Source organism: Felis catus, chromosome D3 (genome assembly GCF_018350175.1).
Source record: "Felis catus isolate Fca126 chromosome D3, F.catus_Fca126_mat1.0, whole genome shotgun sequence".
In the NCBI taxonomy this organism is placed as follows: domain Eukaryota; kingdom Metazoa; phylum Chordata; class Mammalia; order Carnivora; family Felidae; genus Felis; species Felis catus.
The window spans coordinates 20,063,647-20,083,830 of NC_058379.1; the positions used below are offsets into that span (position 1 = coordinate 20,063,647).

Sequence of the window (20,184 nt, forward strand, 5' to 3'; positions counted from 1 at the left end):
GGCTTAACTGTCCTGCCTTGGTCAACGAGCTTGACTCAGATTCTAGACCCTGTAGTGATGTGGGAAACATAGGTAAGACTAGCCTTTTTCACCAGCCCCATGGGATGATCGAGTTCCCAGTAGCATATTGACTGCACTGCTCTGGTGGTGGAGAATGCACCATGGCCCCTCCTGCCTCATCCTGGGAGTGAGTCGTCAGGTAAAGAGGGGGCACTGGATGGGATGATCCATGACGATTATCAAGGGGGGAGAGTTTCTACTACACAACTAGGGTGAGAATGTATGGATTCAGGAGATCCCCTAATTTTCCCTGGGTCTGTGATCACAGTCACTCAGGCTCTCTGTCCGCAGTTAACACCCAGGCCCAGACAAGCAGGGAAGCCTAGTTCTGTCAGCCCTAAATCCACTCCTGATTCTCCCTGTGCAGAGATGCCTGGAGAGCTAGGTAGGACCAGTACTTGAGGACCTAAGATCTGGGGATCTGGACCGGACCTGCTCACGGTCCACAGACATCCTGGGCCTGGAGGAGATGTAACACAGACTGGAAAGGAGTTTGTGTCTCACTTCCCCATCTGCCTGTGTCACTGTGAGCATCACTACTACTGTCCCACACCTGACAGTAATAGTCAGCCTCGTCCTCGGCCTGGGCCCCGCTGATGGTCAGGGTGGCCGTGTTCCCCGAGTTGGTGCCTGAGAATCGGTCGGGGATTCCTGAGGGCCGGTTGCTATCACTATAGATAATCAGCACAGGGGTTTGGCCTGACTTCTGCTGGTACCAGTGAACACTTTTGCTTTCAATGTTGTTTCCTCCACAGGTGATCCTGGCCGTCTGTCCCAGGCTCACCGACACTGAGGGGGGCTGAGTCAGCACATAGGAGGCTATGGAACCTGCAAGAGAGAAAAGGAGTGGTGGGTTTCTAGCTTCGATTTCATTCAGAGGACACTCCCACCTGCCTGGCTGATCTCCAGGGATTCTCGCCACCCCCTTTCTCAGTCCTTTGGACCCATGGACCTGGCTGGCAGATGGAGTTTTTAAATAAAAGAGGCCACCATCATTATTCTCTGGGTAGAGACAGCCACTCAGGACTCACAGAGTGAGTGAGCACAGTGGGAAGATTTCACCCCTCCAGACTTTTCATTAGCATCCTACCCCCCACAGGCAGCCTTCTTCTGAATCAGGCTCGCCTCAGAACCTTGCTGCTAGGGTGGGTATGAACCAGGGCTCAGCACCTGTGCAGTAAGTGAGGAGGCTGAGGATGAGAGGGGTCCAGGCCATGGTGGAGGTGCCCTGATTCTGCTCCCGAGGTCCTGAGGCTGGGTAGGGTTCCTCCCCAGCCTGACTTATCCCCTTGCTGGAGACACCTGCTGTTCATGCAAATCAGCTGTGGCTCGGGGGCTGCTGCTGAGGGGCTGTGTGGTTTCAGAGAGAGACTCAGTCCCAAGAGACAAGGAGAGGACAGGGGAAACCCCTTGGAGACCCACCCTCAGCCCAGGGTACTGTGCTTCTTCACTCTCTGGTCTCATGGTTGAATCTGACTTTTCAACACCGTGTTCTGTCCTGTCTTTGCTCTTGGGAGACCCTAGGAGGGAGACAGATCTGAGAGACACTGAATCAGAATTTACAGCCGTGTTAAAGGTGATATAGCAGAAAACCTACACCTTTTCCCTCAGGTGTCAGGTCATGGTGACTAATGCCCCCTGCATCTTAGAATCCCTGATGCCGGGCTCCCCTCTTGTCCAAGCGGCTTTGCCTGGTGATCTCTGTTGTCCCTTTTTGGCCGCCCCACACTGGTTGTGGAGGTGGAGGGAAGTCCTTTGTCCAGGTGGAGATTCAGAACCCACTGCTCAGATCCTGATTCCCTGATCCATGGACTGCTGACCCCAGGGGAGGACTTGCTCTTCTCTTTGTGGATACTTCCAGCCTCAAGACCAGGCAGGTGGGGATCAGGTTCTCCATGAAAATAGGAAGAGGATCAATTGAGGAGAAGATGGGGCCCCTTGAGGACTCATAGCACATATCTCTAGGGGGGTGGGTGGTCATATGTGGGGTTACAGGACTTGGCACCTGGGGAACCCAGGACTCAGGGACTGCCTCTTCCTGGTTGCAGGCAGGTGGTGCAGCAAAATAGGGTGATGGTGGCTCCAGCTCCAATGACAGAGACACAAGAACTTTATCCAACAACATTCACTCAGACCCACGTTGGTCTAGTGGACATTTCATCCTGGAAGTCAGTGTGAAGAAAGCCTAGTCCCTGCCTCAGAGTTTCCATGTTATAGGTGGGGCAGCATAATGGACACACTTGTTTTGGTGATACAGCAGACAGTCTCTACCACCTTCTACCTGTATCATGACTTCTATATTCATTCAATAGCCAGACCATTGCTATTCTGAGGTCCCTCAGAGGACTCACCCTGTGGCCTAGCACTTGCCCATAGAAGTGTCAGTGTCTGGAATACTTTCCCGAGACATGTCCTCTCATGAAGGAAAGAAACAGACTGGGTTTATGGAGTGCCTTTCCTCTTAATTTTTTTTTCCAACGTTTATTTATTTTTGGGACAGAGAGAGACAGAGCATGAACAGGGGAGGGGCAGAGAGAGGGAGACACAGAATCAGAAACAGGCTCCAGGCTCTGAGCCATCAGCCCAGAGCCCGATGCGGGGCTCGAACTCCCGGACCGCGAGATCGTGACCTGGCTGAAGTCGGACGCTTAACCGACTGCGCCACCCAGGCGCCCCTGGAGTGCCTTTCCTCTTGAACATAGAGGATATGATAGCTGGAGCTGCAGCAGCCATCCTGATGTCTGTCGTCAACAAGAATGAAAAGCAAGGCCTCCATAGTAGTGATGGTGGAAAAGAAAGTGAGAAGATTTGGAACCTCATGGAATTGGTGAATACCTGGAGAGACACCATCTGATCCAGAACTTATTATCAGAGGAGAAAATAGTCTCCTGTGTGTTCCTGTGTCTGATCATCACGTGTATGTTTTCATTATTACAAATCAATTGCCACAAGTCAATCAATTAGTCAAATAATGATTGGGGGAAAAGTTCAGTAGTAGGTAATGTGCAGACGGAGATCTGACAAAATGACAGGCAGATACTGTGTGGTTGGAAGTGGTTGGAAGAGGCCTCTCGGGGGAGGTGACATTGGAGCTGCTGTCAGGATGGGAAGAAGGAACAGGTACCAGGCGTGTGTTTGGAGACAGCAGAGTTAGGGTCTGCAGGGCAGATTTCTGTTAGTCTGAGGGTGAAGGGGCAGTGAGAACCTAAGGTGACTAGGAATCTGAACTAGTTCAATTTCAAGATGATATTTTCTCCTAAGTTAAAAATTTCAGGGCTGCAGTGATATGTTTTCAGAATTTATTTTGCCATTTGTTTCCACTTTTACTGAACCGCAGGTGTGATTCTTGTGTGAATTTCCCAGAAAACTGGAGGCGAAGCATCAGCCTTTTTGTAGCTGACGTTGAGGCTTATCTGCTGGGTCACCTTGTTGACATATGACAGTGACCACATTGCAATGGCTGCACCTTTCATCCTCCTTCAGCTTCTGACTCCTGTGCCAGGTATGTGTTTCAGTATGATACCAAATTTCTGTTACACGTCCTTTAATATTATATATTTATGCATGTACACATATATGAATATACTTAGGAATATGTGTATGTATATATATTTATATATTTCTGCTGTTTGTATGTTTATATATGTATATATATTTATATATCTCATCTGTATGTGTGTATATATATATGTATATATATATATATAAAGTGTTTCATATATATATATATATATATATATATATATCCACTTTATGACAAATGACAAGTGAGTATGGTTACCATAATGAACATTAGGGCCAAATTAGTAATCAGAATCATTGACAAAGATCATTGGTGTGAGATGCTCCTGAGCAAAAGAACTTCAGCCCCAGGTCTAGGTCTTTCTGGAAGTGGAGAAGGAGAGGCTGAGGGCGAGTGCTTGGGGTGTCTCTAGACATGTCCATCCCAGGGGAGTCAGCCTCCAGGAACACCGGTGGACAGTGAGGGCATTGGCATTTCCCAAGGGAAGCATTAATAGTGTCAGGACATCCATCAGTGTACTGGGTGACATTGTGTGTCTGACCCTCTCAGAACATGGTCCCTACGGCCTGAGGAGATAGGATGCATCATCCCAATTTTCTTTTGATGAGTGAACCTTGGACACCTGCTGACTCCCAGGTCTGGTGTCCCTGTGAGGCTCCACCTGGGCAGCTCCAGCCTCCGTCCTGCTCCTCCTGATGCAGCTCTGCTGCCCCCTGCTGGTGGAGGAGACTCAGACCGGGAGCTTCCCTCCTGCAGGTCAGGTCACCCCACAGTACTTGTCAACTTCTCAGGCAGCTGCCACCTCTTGCCAGCCCAGCCCAGCACAATCAGGCTACTTACAAAATGCATGGAGGCAGGGCAGTACAATTCCTGTATGTGTTCCAGCATTGAAATGCCCTGGACTGGCCTATTGTTACAAAAGAGAGCGCAGGGTAAACTGGAATGCATTTACAGAGGGTCATGGTCTAGGAAACCTATGTGATATCTTATAGCCACCCCTTTTTCTGTCCATTTAGGTATCCAGACTGATGTTTCCACATTACAGTTAGTGCAATTGGGACATGGTGTGAATAGGTGTTGCTCCTAGTATTAATGTTCACGTGTGCACCCAAATTTTTTTTTATTATTATTACAATCTCTACCATTCCTGTATTTATTACAACCCACACCTCTGGGAGTTTTGGTGGGAGGACATCTACACTAGCATAGTTGGTGGCTTGGATGAATTTGGAATTCTACTAATTCAGACCTGGACATACAATTTCACATCATACACATTACATTTTTGCTATGTGGGGGCGTGGCCTGGGTCTTGCTGGTTCTTCTATACATTATTGTATGCTCCTCTCTCTCCGAGCAGGTGGGAGTGACAGGATTCTCATGGTCACTCTAATGGGGATAGGTGAGTGTTATAGGGGACCATAGGGTGTGCTGATTCAGGAGATTTGGCAGCTAATTCTCAGGGGTCTCACCCCAACTCATCCCTCGGGCTGAGCTCAGGATCAGAGCCATGTGCAGGGTCCAGTGGGGACTGAGCCTGTGGGCAGGCCTGACAGACAGCATCTGGGCAGACAGTGAGGAAGGAGAGCAGGAGGGTCCAAGTCAGGTGGGGACCCCAGAGCTCTGTCTCCTGAGCCCGTAGCTGAGCCTGACCACATCAAGCCTCACTCATAACCCGAGTGGTCCCTGTGAAAATGCTCCTTCTCAGGCTGGTGTAGAGCATCTCTGTGCTTCTGGATGGGCTTCATGAATCTGGTTCATGTGGAGCTGTGCTCACCTCTGGGCTCTCCTAGAGGAGCTCGGGTCACTCTGTATTTGAAAAGTCTTAAGGCCTGGAGGAAGAGAAGGGGAACTTGAGGGCATTTCTGTAGCTGTTCTCATGAATAATGTACTGTGATCATTTGTTTCCATGTTTTTATGGTAAAATAAACATGATAAAATTTCCCATCCCAACTGTTCTTCAGTGTTCAATTCATGTTCCCAGTTTGTCTTTCTGTTCCCTGTGAATTTTTTATGTTCCACATTGTGCAGCAGAATTCATTGGGAACTTATCCCAGGCTTGTGCTTAGATTTTACTGTCTTTTATTTACTGTATGTTTTTATATGCAGCCTATACTTGGGTGATACCATTAATCTCAATTTGACAATCTCTGTCTTTTAATTGTGGTGTTTACACCATTTTAAAAATTTTAATTTATTTTCTTAATTTCCATTCAAGTTAGTTATCATATAGTGCAACAATGATTTCAGAAGTAGATTCCTTAATGCCTCTTGCCCATTTAGCCCATCCCCCCTCCCACAATCCCTCCAGGATTTAAGAGTCTCTTATGTTTTGTCCCCCCTCTGTTTTTTTAATTAATTTTTGCTTCCCTTCCCTTATGTTCATCTGTTTTGTATCTTAAGTCCTCATATGAGTGAATTCATATGATATTTGTCTTTCTATGGCTGACTAATTTCGCTTGGCATTATACCTTTTAGCTCCATCCAGTAGTTGCAAATGGCAAGATTTCATTCTTTTTGATTGCTGAGTAATACTCCATTGTATATAGATACCACATCTGCGTTCTCCATTCATCCATTGATGGACATTTGGGCTTTTTCCATTCTCTGGCTATTGTTGATAGAGCTGCTATAAGCATTGGGGTGCACGTGCCCCTTCAAAACAGCACACCTGTATCCCTTGGATAAATACCTAGTGGTGCAATTGCTGGATTGTAGGTATTTCTATTTTTAATTTTTTAAAGAACCTCCATACTGTTTTCCAGAGTGGCTGCACAAGTTTGTATTCCTACCAGAAGTGCAAAAGAGATCCTCTTTCTTCACATCCTCACCAACATCTGTTGTTGCCTGAGTTGTTAATGTTAGCCATTCTGACAAGTGTAAGGTGGTATCTCATTGTGGTTTTGATTTGTATTTCCCTGATGATGAGTGATGTTGAGAATTTTTTCATGTGTCAGTTGGCCATCTGGATGTCTTCTTTGCAGAAGTGTCTATTCATGTATTTTTCCCATTTCTTCACTGTATTGTTTGATTTTTGGGTGTTGAGTTTGATAAGTTCTCTATAGAGTTTGTATACTAACCCTTTGTCTGATATGTCATTTGCAAATATTTTCTACTATTCTGTCAGTTGCCTTTTAGTTTTGCTGATTGTTTCCTTCACTGTGCAGAAGCTTTTTATTTTGTTGAGGTCCCAATAGTTCATTTTTGCTTTTGTTTCCCTTGCCTCTGGAGACGTGTTGAGTAAGAAGTTGCTGCGGCCAAAGTCAAAGAGGTTTTTGCCTGCTTTCACTTCTAGGATTTTGATGGCTTCCTGTCTTACATTGAGGTCTTTCATCCATTTTGAGTTTATTTTTGTGTATGCTGTAAGAAAATGGTCCAGGTTCATTCTTCTGCATGCCGCTGTCCATTTTTCCCAGCACCAATTGCTGAAGAGACTGTCTTTATTCCATTGGATATTCTTTCCTGCTTTGTCAAAGATTAGTTGGCCATACATTTGTGGGCCCATTTCTGGGCTTTCTATTCTGTTCCATTGATCTGAGTGTCTGACAGTACCATACTGTCTTGATGATTACAGCTTTGTAATACAGCTTGAAGTCCAGGATTGTGATGCCTTCTGCTTTTTTTTTTTTCAAGACTGCTTTAGCTATTCAGGGTCTTTTCTGGTTCCATACAAATTTTAGGATTGTTTGTTCTAGCTCTGTGAAGAATGCTGGTGTTATTTTGATAGGTATTGCATTGAATATGTAGATTGCTTTGGGTAGTATTGACATTTTAACAATATTTGTTCTTCCTATCCAGGAGCATGGAATATTTTTCCATTTTTTGGTGTCTTCTTCAATTTCTTTCATAAGCTTTCTATGGTTTTCAGTGTATAGATTTTTCACCTCTTTGTTAGATTTATTCCTGGTATGTTATGGTTTTTGGGGCAATTGTAAATGGGATTGATTCCTTGATTTTTCTTTCTGTCACTTCATTATTGGTGTATAGGAGTGCAACCAATTTCTGTGCTTTGATTTTATATCCTTCCACTTTGCTGAATTCATGGATCAGTTCTAGCAGTTTTTTGGTATAATCTTTTGGGTTTTCCATATAAAGTATCATGTCATCTGTGAAGAGTGAATATTTTACCTCCTCCTGGCCGATTTGGATGCCTTTTGTTTCTTTGTGTTGTCTGATTGCTGAGGCTAAGACTTCCAATACTATGTTGAATAACAATGGCGAGAGTGGACATCCCTATCTTGTTCCTGACCTTAGGGGGAAAGCTCTCAGTTTTCCCCCATTGAGGATGATATTAGCGTTGGGTCATTCTTATATGGGTTTTATGATCTTGAGGTATGATCCTTCTGTCCCTACTTTCTTGAGGGTTTTTATCAAGAAAGGATGCTGTAATTTGTCAAATGCTTCCTCTGCATCTATTGAGAGGACCATGTGGTTCTTGTCCTTTCTTTTATTGATGTGATGAATTACATGATTGTTTTGCAAATATTGAACCAGCCCTACATCCCAGGTATAAATCCCATTTGCTTGTGGTGAATATTTTTTTTAATGTATTGTTGAATCCGATTGGCTAATATCTTGTTGAGGATTTTTGCATCCATGTTCATCAGGGAAATTGGTCTATAGTTCTCCTTTTTAGGGGGTTCTTTGTCTGGTTTTAGAATCAAGATAATGCTGGCTTCATAGAAAGAGTTTGGAAGTTTTCCTTCCATTTCTATTTCTTTGGAACAGCTTCAAGAGAATAGGTGTTGACTCTTCCTTAAATGTTTGGTAGAATTTTCCTGGAAAGCCATCTGGCCCTGAACTCTTGTGCTTTGGGAGATTTTTGACTACTAATTTGATTTCTTTACTGATTATGGGTCTGTTCAAATTTTCTATTTCTTCCTGTTTCAGTTTTGGTAGTGTATATGTTCTAGGAATTTGTCCATTTCTTCCAGATTTCCCATTTTATTGGCATATAATTGCTCATAATATTCTCTTATTATTGTTTGTATTTCTGCTGTGTTGGTTGTGATCTCTCCTCTTTCATTCTTGATTTTATTTATTTGGGTCCTTTCCTTTTTCTTTTTGATCAAACTGGCTAGTGGTTTATAAATTTTGTTAATTCTTTCAAAGAACCAGCCTCTGGTTTCATTGATGTGTTCTACTGCTTTTTTTTTCTTTTTTCTTTTTTCTTTTAGTTTTGATAGCATTGATTTCTGCTCTAATCTTTATTATTTCCTGTCTTCTGCTGGTTTTGGGTTTTATTTGCTGTTCTTTTTCTAGCTCTTACGGTGTAAGGTTAGTTTGTCTATCTGAAACCTTTCTTCCTTCTTTAGAAAGGCCTGGATTGCTATGTACTTCCCTATTATGGCTGCCTTTGCTGCATCCCAGAGGTTTTGGTCGGTGTGTTATCATTTTCATTTGCTTCCATGTACTTTTTAATTTCCTCTTTAACTTCTTGCTAGCCCATTCATTCTTTAGTAGGATGTTCTCTAGTCTCCAAGTATTTGTTATCTTTCCAAATTTTTTCTTGTGGTTGACTTCTAGTTTCACAGTGTTGTGGTCTGAAAATCTGCATGGCATGATCTCAATCTTTTTGCATTTGTTGAGGGCTGATTTGTGTCCCAGTATGTGATCTATTCTGGAGAACATTCCATGTGCACTGGAGAAGAATATATATTCCACTGCTTTACGATGAAATGTTCTGAATATATCTGTTAAGTCCATCTGGTCCAGTGTGTCATTCAAAGCCATTGTTTTCTTGTTGATTTTCTGTTTAGATGATCTGTCCATTGCTGTAAGTGGGGTGTCAAAGTCCCCTACTGTTATGGCGTTATTATCAATGAGTTTCTTTATGTTTGTGATTAATTGATGCATATATATGGGTGCTTGCACATTTGGAGCATAAATGTTCACAATTGTTAGATCTTCTTGGTGGATGGACCCCTCAATTATGATATAATGCCCTTCTTCATCTCCTGTTACAGTCTTTATTTTAAAGTCTTGATTGTCTGATATAAGTATGGCTACTCTGGCTTTCTTTTGTTGGCCATTAGCGTGATAGATGGTTCTCCATCCCCTTACTTTCAATCTGAAGGTGTCTTTAGGTCTAAAGTGGGTCTCTTGTAAACAGCATATAGGTGGATCTTGTTTTCTTATCCATTCTGTTACCCTATGTCTTTTGATTAGAGCATTTAGTCCATTGATGTTTAGGGTGAGTACTGAAAGATATGAGTTTATTGCCGTTATGTTTCTTGTGGAGTTGGAGTTTCTGGTGGTGTTCTCTGGTCCTTTCTAGTCTTTGTTGCTTTTGGTCTTTTTTTTTTTTTTTGTCTTTTCTCCTCTCAGAGAGTCCCCCTTCAAATTTCTTGCAGGGCTGGTTTAGTGGTTATGATCTCCTCTAATTTTTGCTTGTCTGGGAAACTTTTAACCTCTCCTTCTATTTTGAATGACAACCTTGCTGGATAAAGAATTCTTGGCTGCATATTTTTTCCAATTCAGCACATTGAATACATCCTTCCACTCCTTTCTGTTCTGCCAAGTTTCTGCTGCAAACCTGATCTGCCTTCCCTTGTAGGTTAAGGACTTTTTTTTCCCTTGCTCCTTTCATGATTCTTTCCTTGCCTGAGTATTTTGTAAATTTGACAATGATACGCCTTATTAATGGTCAGTTTTTGTTGAATCTAATGGGAGTCCTCTGTGCTTCCTGGATTTTGATGTCCGTGTCTTTCCCCAGGTTGGGGAAGTTTTCTGCTATGATTTGCTCACATAACCCTTCTACCCCTTTTTCTCTCTCTTCATCTTCTGGGACTCCTGTGATTCTGATGTTGTCCCTTTATAATGAGTCACTGATTTCTCTTATTCTTGAATTGTCCTCTTTTACTTTAGTCTCCCTGTTTTTTCTGATTCATTATTCTCCATAAGTTTGTCTTCTATATTGCTGATTCACTGTTCTGCCTCATCAATCCTTGCCACCATGACGTCCATTCGAGATTGCAGCTCAGTTATAGCATTTTTTTATTTCATCCTGACCAGCTTTTACTTTTCTTATCCCCACAGAAAAGGATTCTATTTTCGACCCCAGCTACTATTCTTATTATCATGATTCTAAATTCTGGGTCAGACATCGTGCTTGTATATGTGTTGGTGAAATCCCTGGCTGCCATTTCTTTGTGCTCTTTCTTTTGGGGTGAAGTCCTTCATTTCATCATTTTGAAGGAAGAAAAGGAATTAATAAGTTAAAAAAATAAAAAATTAAAAACAACACACACACACACACACACACACACACAAATCAAATAAATGATGCTAGATCCTAGGTGTATTTTGGTATGGTTATTGAAAGGAGCTTGCTAGATTGCAGAAAAAAAAGGGTGGGGGGAGGAACAAAAAGAAAAACAAGGAAAAAAAAGGAAAACGTTTGAAAATTTGACAAAATCAATACAATGAAATAAAATAAAATGAAATGGTGGAAGTAAAACAGAATTTGAAAAAGTTACAAAAGTGTAAAAAATATAGTAGAAAAAACAAAGAAAAATATTTTTAATAAAAATGGAAATAATAAAGTTTTCTCTTTCTAAATTCAAGAAAAAGAAAAGAAACAAAAAAGAAAAAAAAGAAAATTGAATATATGGAGCAGTGAACAGACTGAAATATGATTGAAATTACATCGTTTTCCCCTAGAAGTCAAACTATGAAGCACTTTATAGTCTGTAAACAAGCAGGCAGAAAGATTTGTGATGTTCCTGAAGAGTGAGGTTGGCCCACTTGGGCAGGGTTTAGTGTAATGGTTCCATTCTCCACTAAATGGCACTGCTTAGCTTACTGGGGTAGATTGTTGTGGCGTTTGTAGGTGTGTATGCGCATGCACAGGAGGGGTGAAAATGGTGTCACCCAGCTACCAGTCTCTAACATCAGAACTCTTTGCTCTCCCTGGCCAGCAATAGTGCACTTGTCCTTTGTCTCCGGCTTCTGACCACTGCCTGCTTTTACACTGTCTGTGACCAAGCCATCAGGTTGCCTCCCTCTTGAGTTTTATCAGGCGGCACCTCCCTCCTGAGTTTTATCTCAGATGTGGCTGTGTTTCCTGACCCCTCACTTCTGAGGGACTGCAGCTTTGACCCGTTCTGGCCATCTGGGGGAGGGTCTCACTGAGCAATGGCCAGGTGCCAGCCACACCTTGGAATGTTCGTGGGACTGTGCTGCTGCTGATGCCCAGAGACTGCTGCTGGGTGCCAGCCCGCCCCAGAAAAAGTTTATGCAATTGTGTAGCAACAGTGTTTCAGGGATTATGGAGAATCACAACACACATCTGGCACCAGGCTTCACCCTTAATGACCTTGTTCCAGCACCAGTGAATGTGGTTGTTCTCTGGAGTCTTCTGGGACCAGGTGGCTGCACAGCCTCTACCAAATATCCTTCTAGTAGTGGAACTACTTTTCCCCTTGTGGCCCAAGAACCTCCTGGACCCCACTCTCTTCCTGGGGATTTGTCCTTCCCACCAGAGCACCACCAGGTATTGAGCTGCGGAGTTTCAGACTCTGAGCTCCTCCTGTTTATAGAGTCTTAATGGTATTTAAACCCTCTCCTGTCTCCTTTCTCCCTTTTTAGTTCAGTCCCTGTGGCTCTTTCCACTTTTCCACTTTCTCTCCAGTTGCTTTTGGGGGGGGGGGTTCTTTTCTCCCCCATCTCCGTCCTCTCTCTGCAAACAAAAACAGCTCCCTGCCCTCCACAGCTCCTATCTTCCCCAGTTCACCTCTCCACACCATGTACCTTCTGAATTCAGGTTGTGCAGATTGTTGTCTTAATCCTCAAATCAGTTTTCTAGGTGTGCAGGATGGTTTAGTGTTGATCTGGCTGTATTTCATGGACACGAGATGCAAAAGAAACTTCCATGCTGTTCCACCATCTTGGGTCCTCCCCCTAAGACTCTATTTAGACTTCATTTTTAAGGGTTATTTTCTGTAGATGAAGAATTGTTTTTCTCTTTCTTTCAGTAATTTAGAGATGTTAATCCATTGTCTCTCACAGGCATTTCCACCAATGCAAAATCCACAAGAATCCTCCTCTTTGTTCCCCTGAGAGCAATGTCTTTTCCTCTGGCTGCTTCTACCACTGTCTCCTTTTCACTGCAAAGAACATTTGATATTTATAGGGCTGTTCCTTTTTTCTTCTTATTTCTTGTGGCTGTGGTTTGTTGAGATTTTTAGACCTGTCCCTCTTGAGTTTCATCACATTTAGAAGATTTTGGCCAATAACTTTTGAATATTTTTCCATTTCTGCACCTCCACTTTCTCTCCCTTTCTGACACAATCACATCCTATTCCCTTGCTAAAGGTGCCTAATAGCTTGGTGGTTCTCTGTTCAATTTGAAAAATTTTCCTGTTTTTCACTTTGCACTTTCCACACTGTGTCCTCAGATTACCTCATGAATGCTTCCTCTGGAACACGTGCTACAGTGTCCTACCCAGGAGGGGCTGGGCCAGGACCAGGGAGGACACCTAATCCTAAGGCCTGACCAGCAGCTTCTCAGAGACGTGGGGAGAATGGGAGCCAGGCCATGGCAGCAGCATTTATGTGCCGCTGTCCATCATTCTCTGTCACTTGATTCATTGCCAGGCACTCCCACTGCTGTGGTAAGTGGCACAGCAATGGCCAACCTTGTCCTGGCCCTCTTTTCTGTTCATGCTCAGGGAGACCATGTCCTTAAATTCCATCCTCAGATTTGGACTCAGATGGTTGTATAACCGGCTCGGGGTCCTGGCTTGGCTTCTCCTGGCACTAAGAGGTATGTTCATGAGCTTATCTCCAGAGGAGCTGGGAGCAGGTGCTCCCCAGGGCCTCCCCAGGACCATTGACCTGGAGGGAGGCTGCCTCAGGTCAGGGGTGGCACAGAGCCTGTAAGAGAGGAGAGGAGAGGGGTCTGGAAGAAGAAAGGAAAGCTGAGTCAGAGATTACTATCCTAGCACTGAGGGGAGAGAGCAATGTGGACACAGGTGAGGGCAGGGCCCTGACCCCATGGACCCTGGGTGGGAGAGAGCAGGGCATCTGTGCCACACACTGTGCCTCCCTATGGGCTTTTCACCTGTGCAGGAGCAGCAGGGGAGCAGGAGAGAAGCCATGCAGAGTGAACCTGGGACTAGGAGCACTGCAGGCTCACCTGGGAGCTGTTCCACATGCAGATACCTGGGCCCACCCCAACCTGCTGCACCTGCAGCTACATCTTGTGGAGATGCCCCCCTCCCGCCCCATCAAGGGACTGTGTGCTCACTGAGCTTCACAAGCTGAAGTTTAGGCCACCGTGGAAAATCTCACTTCCTCTGCTTATCTCCTATTTGGCCACCTGGGACATGGGCTTAACTGTCCTGCTCTGGTCAAGTGGGCTTGATTCAGATTCTAGACCCTGTAGTGATAGGGAGAAAATGGGTTAAGAATGGACTCTTTCACCAGTCACGTGGAGTGTGTGCTGTGGATGGGGTGAGATCCCAGGGAATATGGGGTGCATGGCTCTGGAGGCAGAAAGTGTGCCTTGTCTGCTTTTGTCTCCTCCTGGGGGTGAATCATGTGCAAGAGAGGACGGCACTGGTTGGGGCATTTCATGGTGACTACACGGGGGAGCTGGGTGTCTACTACACCATTGGTGCAAGCACGGGTGTGTATGGATGCAGGAGATCCCCTAATACTCCCTGGGTCTGTATTACAGTCATAAATGCACCACAATCCAATTCATCAGGTCTGATAATGGACCAACTTTCTAGAATGAGGTCTAGTCCTACCAACGGGCAGCGATGGTGACTAGCTCAGGTATTTGCTGTGGGAAGGGGATATGGGGTGGGTGGTGGGGTAGTCAAAGAAATGAGCAGGGTAGAAATAACATGTGTTTCTTCCTAATGTTGTAGGAATGTGTTTGGATGTATATTAATCATAAGTTTCTGTTTAGTTCTCCTGCTACATCCAGTTTATCCTCTAACATCAGATGTGTTAACAACAGTTAACTTTATTTCTCAATATTGAAGTTATAGGATGTCAAAACATCTGGGACAAAAATAAATATCCCTAACAGAGAAAAATGTATTTTGTATGCTCTTGGGGGTAGGACTGAGCATGTTTATAATTGTTCACTTGGTGGTTTCATCATATTTGGTGGAAGCATTGCTGTCAACATCTCTTAATTGGAGACGGTGATTTCTGGGGATGTGGGTGGATTTCATACAGATAAGGGGTGGCTGTGGTGGCTTGTTAAGTGTCCATATTGACAGGCTGAACTGTTTTTCACAGAATTATTTTCTGTGTTTTTGGGTAAGGTGGGTGTAAGGAGAGATTCTTGTACAAGATTTGGGGGATAGAAGTGAGGCAACACCCATTTTGTGGCTCACTCCATGGTTGTGTATCTTCTGGTCACGTTGCAGAAGGAGACAACTGCCTCAATGTCCCTCATTCACCCTTAGGATGGATGTGACTCCCTAACTTGCAGAGCACCTAGTGTGTCTGCATCTTTTTTCATTGTATAAAAATACTGGAATGGTCTGATCTGTTTGGGGATTGGACAAGCACATTGGTGATCTGGGGGATAAATGCCAGCTCTGTGAGTATATAGTGGCCTCTTCAGGTCCCTGAGGACCCTGTTGGGGATGCAGGTCATCCTGGATTGGGTTGCTGAAAGCAGACTCCGAATGGAGAAGTGCCTGTGTAGGAGATCTGGAAAGAGGAGAGAGGTCAGACTGGGCAGGAGAAGTGACCCACACAGAGTGAGACATCAGATGAGGCCTCATTCCTGCAGGGAGCTCCAAAGCTGGGACCTTTCAGGACATGTGAAAATGGGGCAGGGCCTTGGCCTCTAGGCCTCAGGAGATTATTTAACTGAACCTCTCTGAGAAGGCAGTTTTCTGAAGCAAGAGTCGTTGGCAGTGAGGAGCACCCCTGTGAGCTGTCAGAGGCTCCAGGCAGTAGTGGGTGGGTGTGTGAACCCAAAAGACAGGGTGTGGGTGACCCCATGGTGTCTACTGCACTCAGGTGAAGGTGGCTCCACACATGACACCAGGGCTTCAGGACCTCAGGTGAGCTGGGAAATTTGGGGCTCTAATCCTTGTCAGTTGTGAGAGCAGTAGCCCACAGCCACCACATAGAAGTGCAGAGATAATGAGCCCTAGACAAAAGTCCCCGTGTCTTTTCTCTACCGAGGCCCTCTGTCCCCAGTTCACACCCAGGACCTGAGAAGCAGGGAAGCCTAGTGCTGTCAGCTGAATATTCACTCTGACCCCCCCTGTGCAGAGCCAGCCTGGGGGACTGGATGAGAGGGACATCTGAGGGCTTCAGGAGACCTGGGCCAGACCACCTCTGCTTTGTGCACAGACCTCCAAGGGCTGGAGGAGAGTGTGACACAGACAGAAGGGGTTTGTGTCTCACTTCCCCATCTGCCTATGTCACTGTGAGGATCATAGTTGCTGTCATATGACTGACAGTAATAGTCAGCCTCGTCCTCGGCCCGGGCCCCGCTGATGGTCAGGGTGGCCGTGTTCCCCGAGTTGGTGCCTGAGAATCGGTCAGGGATCCCTGAGGGCCGGTTGCTGCTATAGTAAATGACCAGCATGGGGGCCTGGCCTGGCTTCTGCTGGTACCAGTGAACACTTTTACTTCCAATGTTGTTTCCTCCACACGTGATCCTGGCCGTCTGTCCCAGGTTCACTGATACTGACGGGGGCTGAGTGAGCACATAGGAGGCCACGGAGCCTGCAAGAGAGAAGGTGAGAGGTGGGTTTCCAGCCTGGGGTGTCATCCCCTGAACACTCCCACCTGCCTGGCTTAAGCTCCAGTGATTCTCTAGGCCCCAGTGTCCACTCTGCTGTCATCTTAGTCCCTGGGGCCCATGGGCCCGCCTGGTGGATGGAGCCTTTGAACAAGTGAGAACCACCCCCCTCTCCTTTCCCTGGGCAGGTGCAGTCCTTCAGGGCTCACACAGATCAGTGAGCACGGTGGGGGGCTATCACCCCACCAGCCCCCCATCCCACAGCAGGGTCTTGAGCATCCTGTCCCCACTGAGACTCCCCTGCTGAGCTCAGAGTCAGGACCAGGCTTGTCCCAGAACCCTGGGCCTGGGGTGGGTGTGAGCCTGGGCACAGCACCTGTGCAGTGAGCGAGGAGGCCGAGGAGGAGAGGGGTCCAGGCCATGGTGGAGGTGCCTCGATTCTGTTCCCTGAGGTCCTGAGGCTGGGCAGGGTTCCTCCCAGGCCTGACTTATCCCCTTGCTGGAGACACCTGCTGTTCATGCAAATCAGCCAGGGCTCAGGGGATGCTGCTGAGGAGCCTTGTGGCTTCAGAAATGGGCTCAGCCCCAAGGGGCACAGAGATGGGAGGGGCAGCCCTTCAGATCCACTTTCATCCCAGGGGATTCTGCTTCACCCTCTGATCCCATAGTCTGGGGCCCACAACTCCATCCCTCTCACTGTCCTGGTGTAGCTCCTGAGCAGGTGTTCTCACAGCAGAGCTCAGAGTTGGAGTCTGTCTGCATTTTCTGAATTTTTAAAGAATGTTTACTCTCCAGGTGACTGGAAGAGCTTAGGTCAGTGCGGTGTCCTACCCAGGTCTATGTTGGGGAACTTCAGAACCTGAACAAATTCCTCCCTTGCCAAGTGCACATGGAGTATTAGGGAGCCACGAGGTGTGGTAGGATTGTGTCCTGAGGGAGAACTCGTGCTACAGGAGTCATCCATGCCATGCCTCAGTAGCCCCACAGTGTACTCAGTGACAGGGACAGACCAGGCTTGAAGAAGGTGTGGTAGTAACTGAGTTTAGCAGGAATGGGCTGGGCTGGAGAGGCATGAAGTAAGTACTGGACCTATGCTAGAGACAGAGGCAGATTCTACAGAAGACAGATCTGAGAGACACCAAGTCAGAATTTTACAGCACTATCAAAAGTAATACTGTAGAAACTTACACCTTTTTCTACTGGTGTCAGGTCATCGCAACCCACCTTCCCCAGCTGTTAGAACAGCTGATGTCCAGATCCTCCCCATGTCCAAGTGGCTTTGCCAGGTGATCTCTGCTGCCCTCTGGTGGCTGCCCCACACTGGCTGCTGGAGGCACAGGGAAATCCTTTGCCTAGCTGGAGATTCAGAACCCACCGCTCACATCCTGTTTCCCTGATTCCTAGACTACTGATCCCAGGGGAGGAACTGCTCCTCTCTGTGGAGTCCCTGCCACCCTCAAGGCAGGCAGGAAGAAATCAAATTATCCATGAAAATAGAAACAGCCTGATGTGAGGAGGAGAAAGCAGGGCCCATCTGAAGTATCATTGCTTATATCTTTGGGGTGATGGTTGGTCACGGATGTGGTTCTAGGGTTTGGCACCACAGGTAACACAGCATTTAGGAACTGTGTCTTACTGGCGCTGGCTCCTGGTACACAAAATAGGGTGGTGGTGGCTACCACTCCAAAGACAGACACAGAGAACACTCACCCAGCCATCAGTTATTCAGATTCACTTGGGTTGGCACATTCTGTCCTGAGAAAGGAGTGTGAACAAGACAGAGGTCTTGCTCCGTTACCTTCCTGTGTGTGGAGCAGCACAGTGGACACATTTGGTAATGCAACAGACAGTCTCCAAACCCTTCTACCTGTATCTTGTTTCTATATTCAATTAGAAGCCACACTATTGCTATCTCAGGTCCCTTTTGAGCCAATGTGACCATATGGGCTAGAGCTGGCTCATGAATGTGTCAGCTGAAGTTCTTTTTGGGGAGTTTTCTTCAGTGAATGATAAAACAGGCCAGATATGTAGTGAGTGCCTTTCCTCTTTAACATGGGTGTGATAGCTGGAGCAGCAGCAGCCATCCCATGGTCTGTTGTCAACAACAGTGAAAAGCAAGCCTCCACAGTAGTGATGGTGGAACTGAAAGTGAGCAGATGTGGGACCTCACGGAATTGGTGAGTACTTGGAGAAACACCTCTGATTTCAGACTTATTTCTGCAGGAGGAAAAGAAGTGCCTGAATGTTTTTGCCTCTGTTTGAGATGTGCATATATTACATTAAAATTTTTCTGACCAATTAGGATAATAATTAGCACAAAACAGTTAAAAAATACAGCGATGGGGAACATGTGCCGTGTTGTGTGGTACGTACATAATGAACTGAGATCAGACAAGGTGACAGGCAGGTGCTGGGTGGTGAGAGCCTGGAGGAGGCCTCTCTGCAGAGGTGACCTTGGAGCTGCTCATAATGGGAAGAAGGAACAGTTTAGTTTAGAAGAACTAAAGAGTGTGTTTGGAGTCAGTCCCTGTGGAGAAGAGTCTGGTTTGTCTGAGGATGCAGGGACAGTGAGGACCTTAGGAGTCTGCGATTCAAAACTATTTGAGTTCCAAGATGATTATTTTCTCATATAACCTCGGGGACAGGAGTGATGGGTTAGAATTCTCATTGTTGTATGTTTCCAGGTAAGGGGACTCATGAGAGGAGTCCCTATGTGAGCTTCCCTGCAAACTGAAAGGGAAGCAGGAGCCCTTTTGTAGCTGAGTCACTGTGGCTTATCTGCAGCTCACCCATGTGTGTGTGTTCCGCATGACATCAAATTCCTGTCACACATCCTTTCATTATATCTTTTATACACATACACATATATGAATATATTGTATTTGTGCCCGTATATACTAATTGTGTCTGCATTGTGTGCTTGCAGATATGTGTGTGTGTAAATGTATACATACATTTACAACATATGCACATGTATATTCTATAGATTGAACTCTGAATTGGGTACCTATGTGGTAGTTGATGAGATCCTTGAGTTTCTAGGAGACACAGAGTTCCATTTCCTCACCAATGAGAAGTAGGTATGGTTACCACAGTGAACAGCAGGACCATATTAGTGTTCAGACTCATTTGACAGAGGATGTTAGTATCATTTAGTTAATAATGATGTTCCTAGAACTGAAATAGATAGGTAGCTGTCTATTTTTTTTTACATGTGTATAAATAGAAAGCTATGCTTGGCAAACACTTTGGCTTCCTACTGAACTTAACAGAGATGGAATTCTCCTTAGAAGCCACTAGATTGCCATGTGATGTGAGCTGCTTGCATGACTAGGTGTCCATGCATGGAATTGGGCATTCACAGCAGCTCTCCATCTTCAAACAGAAGAGGTAAATTTGAGATCAGGCTTCACCAGGTTCTGAAGGCACAAGTGAGTTGCATGAGGAAGAAGCTGGGTGTCCTTGACCCCAACCCCTGCAGCATTGTCTTTTCTCTGTCTCCCACAACTATGGCCTGTGCTACTATAGAGAAAATAACAGAGGTTCCTGTATGGTATGCAGCCAACTCTGAGAGTTAACACTATTAGTACTGCAGCCCTAATCTGGGACAGCCCTGCATAACATGGGGAGTGAAAATTGTCCCATAAAGTAAGATTTGAGCAGAGTACTTGTTTCATTTTGTCTGGACAAAGGGAAAGACAGAGGTGGCTTTATACTAACCTATATGCTCTGACTCATAGTTTGGCTGGATGGTCAGAGACTTGGAAGGAACAATAAGAAAACTGGTGAAAAATGTTTGAGGAAGACACATGTGAATAGAACCCTCCCCCATTGAACACAGAGGTAGATGCCATTTGTGTTCAATGAAAATGCCTAC

General features: G+C 45.5%; 4 protein-coding genes, 1 long non-coding RNA gene and 2 gene segments (V, D, J or C); 1 reads left to right on the forward strand and 6 right to left on the reverse strand.

Moving 5' to 3' along the window:
- The window catches only part of LOC111557369 (immunoglobulin lambda-1 light chain), an 88,733-nt gene extending 71,890 nt beyond the window's left edge, over positions 1 to 16,843 (reverse strand). The window contains exons 1-2 of the mRNA XM_045041905.1: positions 16,684 to 16,843; positions 15,994 to 16,291 (exon numbers count right to left, since the gene is read on the reverse strand). Coding sequence (XP_044897840.1) covers positions 15,994 to 16,291; positions 16,684 to 16,729 — 344 coding nt within the window. The 5' untranslated portion in view covers positions 16,730 to 16,843. The remainder of the gene's footprint in view (positions 1 to 15,993; positions 16,292 to 16,683) is intronic.
- Positions 1 to 20,184, reverse strand: part of LOC101099449 — a 328,726-nt gene that overhangs the window by 116,481 nt on the left and 192,061 nt on the right.
- Positions 1 to 20,184, reverse strand: part of LOC123381268 (immunoglobulin lambda-1 light chain-like) — a 670,720-nt gene that overhangs the window by 106,962 nt on the left and 543,574 nt on the right. Inside the window, exons 1-2 of one of the 7 annotated variants that reach the window (XM_045041900.1) lie at positions 1,231 to 1,371; positions 598 to 888 (exon numbers count right to left, since the gene is read on the reverse strand). The exons of 4 other annotated variants lie outside the window; for them this stretch is intronic. In XM_045041900.1, the coding sequence (XP_044897835.1) occupies positions 598 to 888; positions 1,231 to 1,276 (337 nt within the window). In that variant the 5' untranslated portion in view covers positions 1,277 to 1,371. Of the gene's footprint in view, positions 1 to 590; positions 889 to 1,230; positions 1,372 to 20,184 lie in introns of those variants that run through there. 2 more of the 7 variants (XM_045041899.1, XM_045041898.1) reach the window with 2 other exon arrangements.
- The window catches only part of LOC105260055 (immunoglobulin lambda-1 light chain-like), a 512,144-nt gene that overhangs the window by 98,442 nt on the left and 393,518 nt on the right, over positions 1 to 20,184 (reverse strand). The gene's annotated exons all lie outside the window — the stretch shown is intronic.
- Positions 1 to 20,184, reverse strand: part of LOC109497182 (immunoglobulin lambda-1 light chain) — a 638,912-nt gene that overhangs the window by 80,424 nt on the left and 538,304 nt on the right. The window lies entirely within an intron of this gene.
- Positions 1 to 20,184, reverse strand: part of LOC109496970 — a 927,213-nt gene that overhangs the window by 67,561 nt on the left and 839,468 nt on the right.
- Positions 779 to 20,184, forward strand: part of LOC109493267 — a 222,712-nt gene continuing 203,306 nt past the window's right edge. For 4 of the 5 annotated variants that reach the window (XR_006588100.1, XR_006588099.1, XR_006588101.1 and 1 more), the window contains exons 1-2: positions 779 to 909; positions 3,398 to 3,562. This is a non-coding gene — a long non-coding RNA (uncharacterized LOC109493267). Of the gene's footprint in view, positions 910 to 2,617; positions 2,978 to 3,397; positions 3,563 to 20,184 lie in introns of those variants that run through there. The other variant, XR_006588098.1, reaches the window with a different exon arrangement.